This window comes from Pyrgilauda ruficollis, unplaced genomic scaffold, assembly GCF_017590135.1.
Source record: "Pyrgilauda ruficollis isolate IOZ18807 unplaced genomic scaffold, ASM1759013v1 scaffold2222, whole genome shotgun sequence".
Taxonomy (NCBI): Eukaryota; Metazoa; Chordata; class Aves; order Passeriformes; family Passeridae; genus Pyrgilauda; species Pyrgilauda ruficollis.
In genome coordinates, this window is record NW_024521674.1 from 1,765 (window position 1) to 2,884 (window position 1,120).

The 1,120-nt window shown below is 50.2% G+C and overlaps 1 protein-coding gene across 1 annotated transcript in view; it reads left to right on the forward strand.

Moving 5' to 3' along the window:
* Positions 1-486, forward strand: part of LOC121354209 (olfactory receptor 14J1-like) — a gene marked incomplete at its 5' end in the record, with an annotated part of 2,240 nt that extends 1,754 nt beyond the window's left edge. Inside the window, one exon of the mRNA XM_041468645.1 lies at positions 1-486. Coding sequence (XP_041324579.1) covers positions 1-486 — 486 coding nt within the window.
* Between the last annotated feature and the right edge of the window lie 634 nt (positions 487-1,120).

Here is a 1,120-nt window from a genome sequence, read left to right on the forward strand (position 1 = left end):
GCCTTTCTCTATTCACTGCTGCACACAGCCAATACATTTTCCCTGCCCCTGTGCCATGGCAATGCCCTGGGCCAGTTCTTCTGTGAGGTGCCTCAGATCCTCAAGCTCTCCTGCTCCAAATCCTACCTCAGGGAACTGGGGTTTCTTGTGTTTTCCATCTTTTTAGTATTTGGTTGTTTTGTGTTCATTGTTTTCTCCTATGTGCAGATCTTCAGGGCTGTGCTGAGGATCCCCTCTGAGCAGGGATGGCACAAAGCCTTTTCCACCTGCCTCCCTCACCTGGCTGTGGTCTCCCTGTTTATCAGCACTGCCGTATTTGCCTACCTGAAGCCCCCCTCCATCTCCTCCCCATCCCTGGATGTGGCCCTGTCAGTTCTGTACTCGGTGGTGCCTCCAGCCCTGAACCCCCTCATCTACAGCCTGAGGAACCAGGAGCTCAAGGCTGCAGTGAGGAGACTGATGACAGGATGCTTTCAGGAACATTAAACTGCTGGCCACTTTGTGTAAATGACTTGTAATAAAAGTCATCATTGATACTTCTTTTTGGTTTCATTTTTATTTTACTTTTATAATACATTGCACAAAGAATCATCATTCTTTCTGCCATAATAAATTTAGTTTCTCTAAACCTTCCCAGTGGCCACAGACTGTATCAGTGAGGGGTTGCACTTTCGGTGGATTCAAAAATTCAAAGGGATACATGTCTCATTTTGTTTCTCCGCCTTCCCTCGCCACAGACTGTGTCAATGAGGGACGTTCCTCTTGGTGGCTTTAAAAGAAACTAAAGGATCTCCCAGCAGAGTTTTCTGCAGAGATCCCTCTTTAGTTGTCTTCTCTGGAGCTGCAGCAGCAATGTCTGTGTGCAGAGCTGGGGCAGATCAGTGCTGGCCCAGCAGCTGTGCCCAGCAGCAGCAGCAGCACTTGGTGTTGCAGTGCTGCTGCCGTGGCCCTGCCCCGCTGCCCTGGTGGCCCTGGTGTTGCTGCAGGGCCTGAGTGCTCTCGGGGCCGGGCACAGTCCTGGGGGTGGCAGTGCCGGGGCTGCAGCAGGGACAGGCCATGTAATATAAATAGTTTGAAATATAAATAATCTTTGATAGTTCATTTGGGCTTGGTTGTGGAA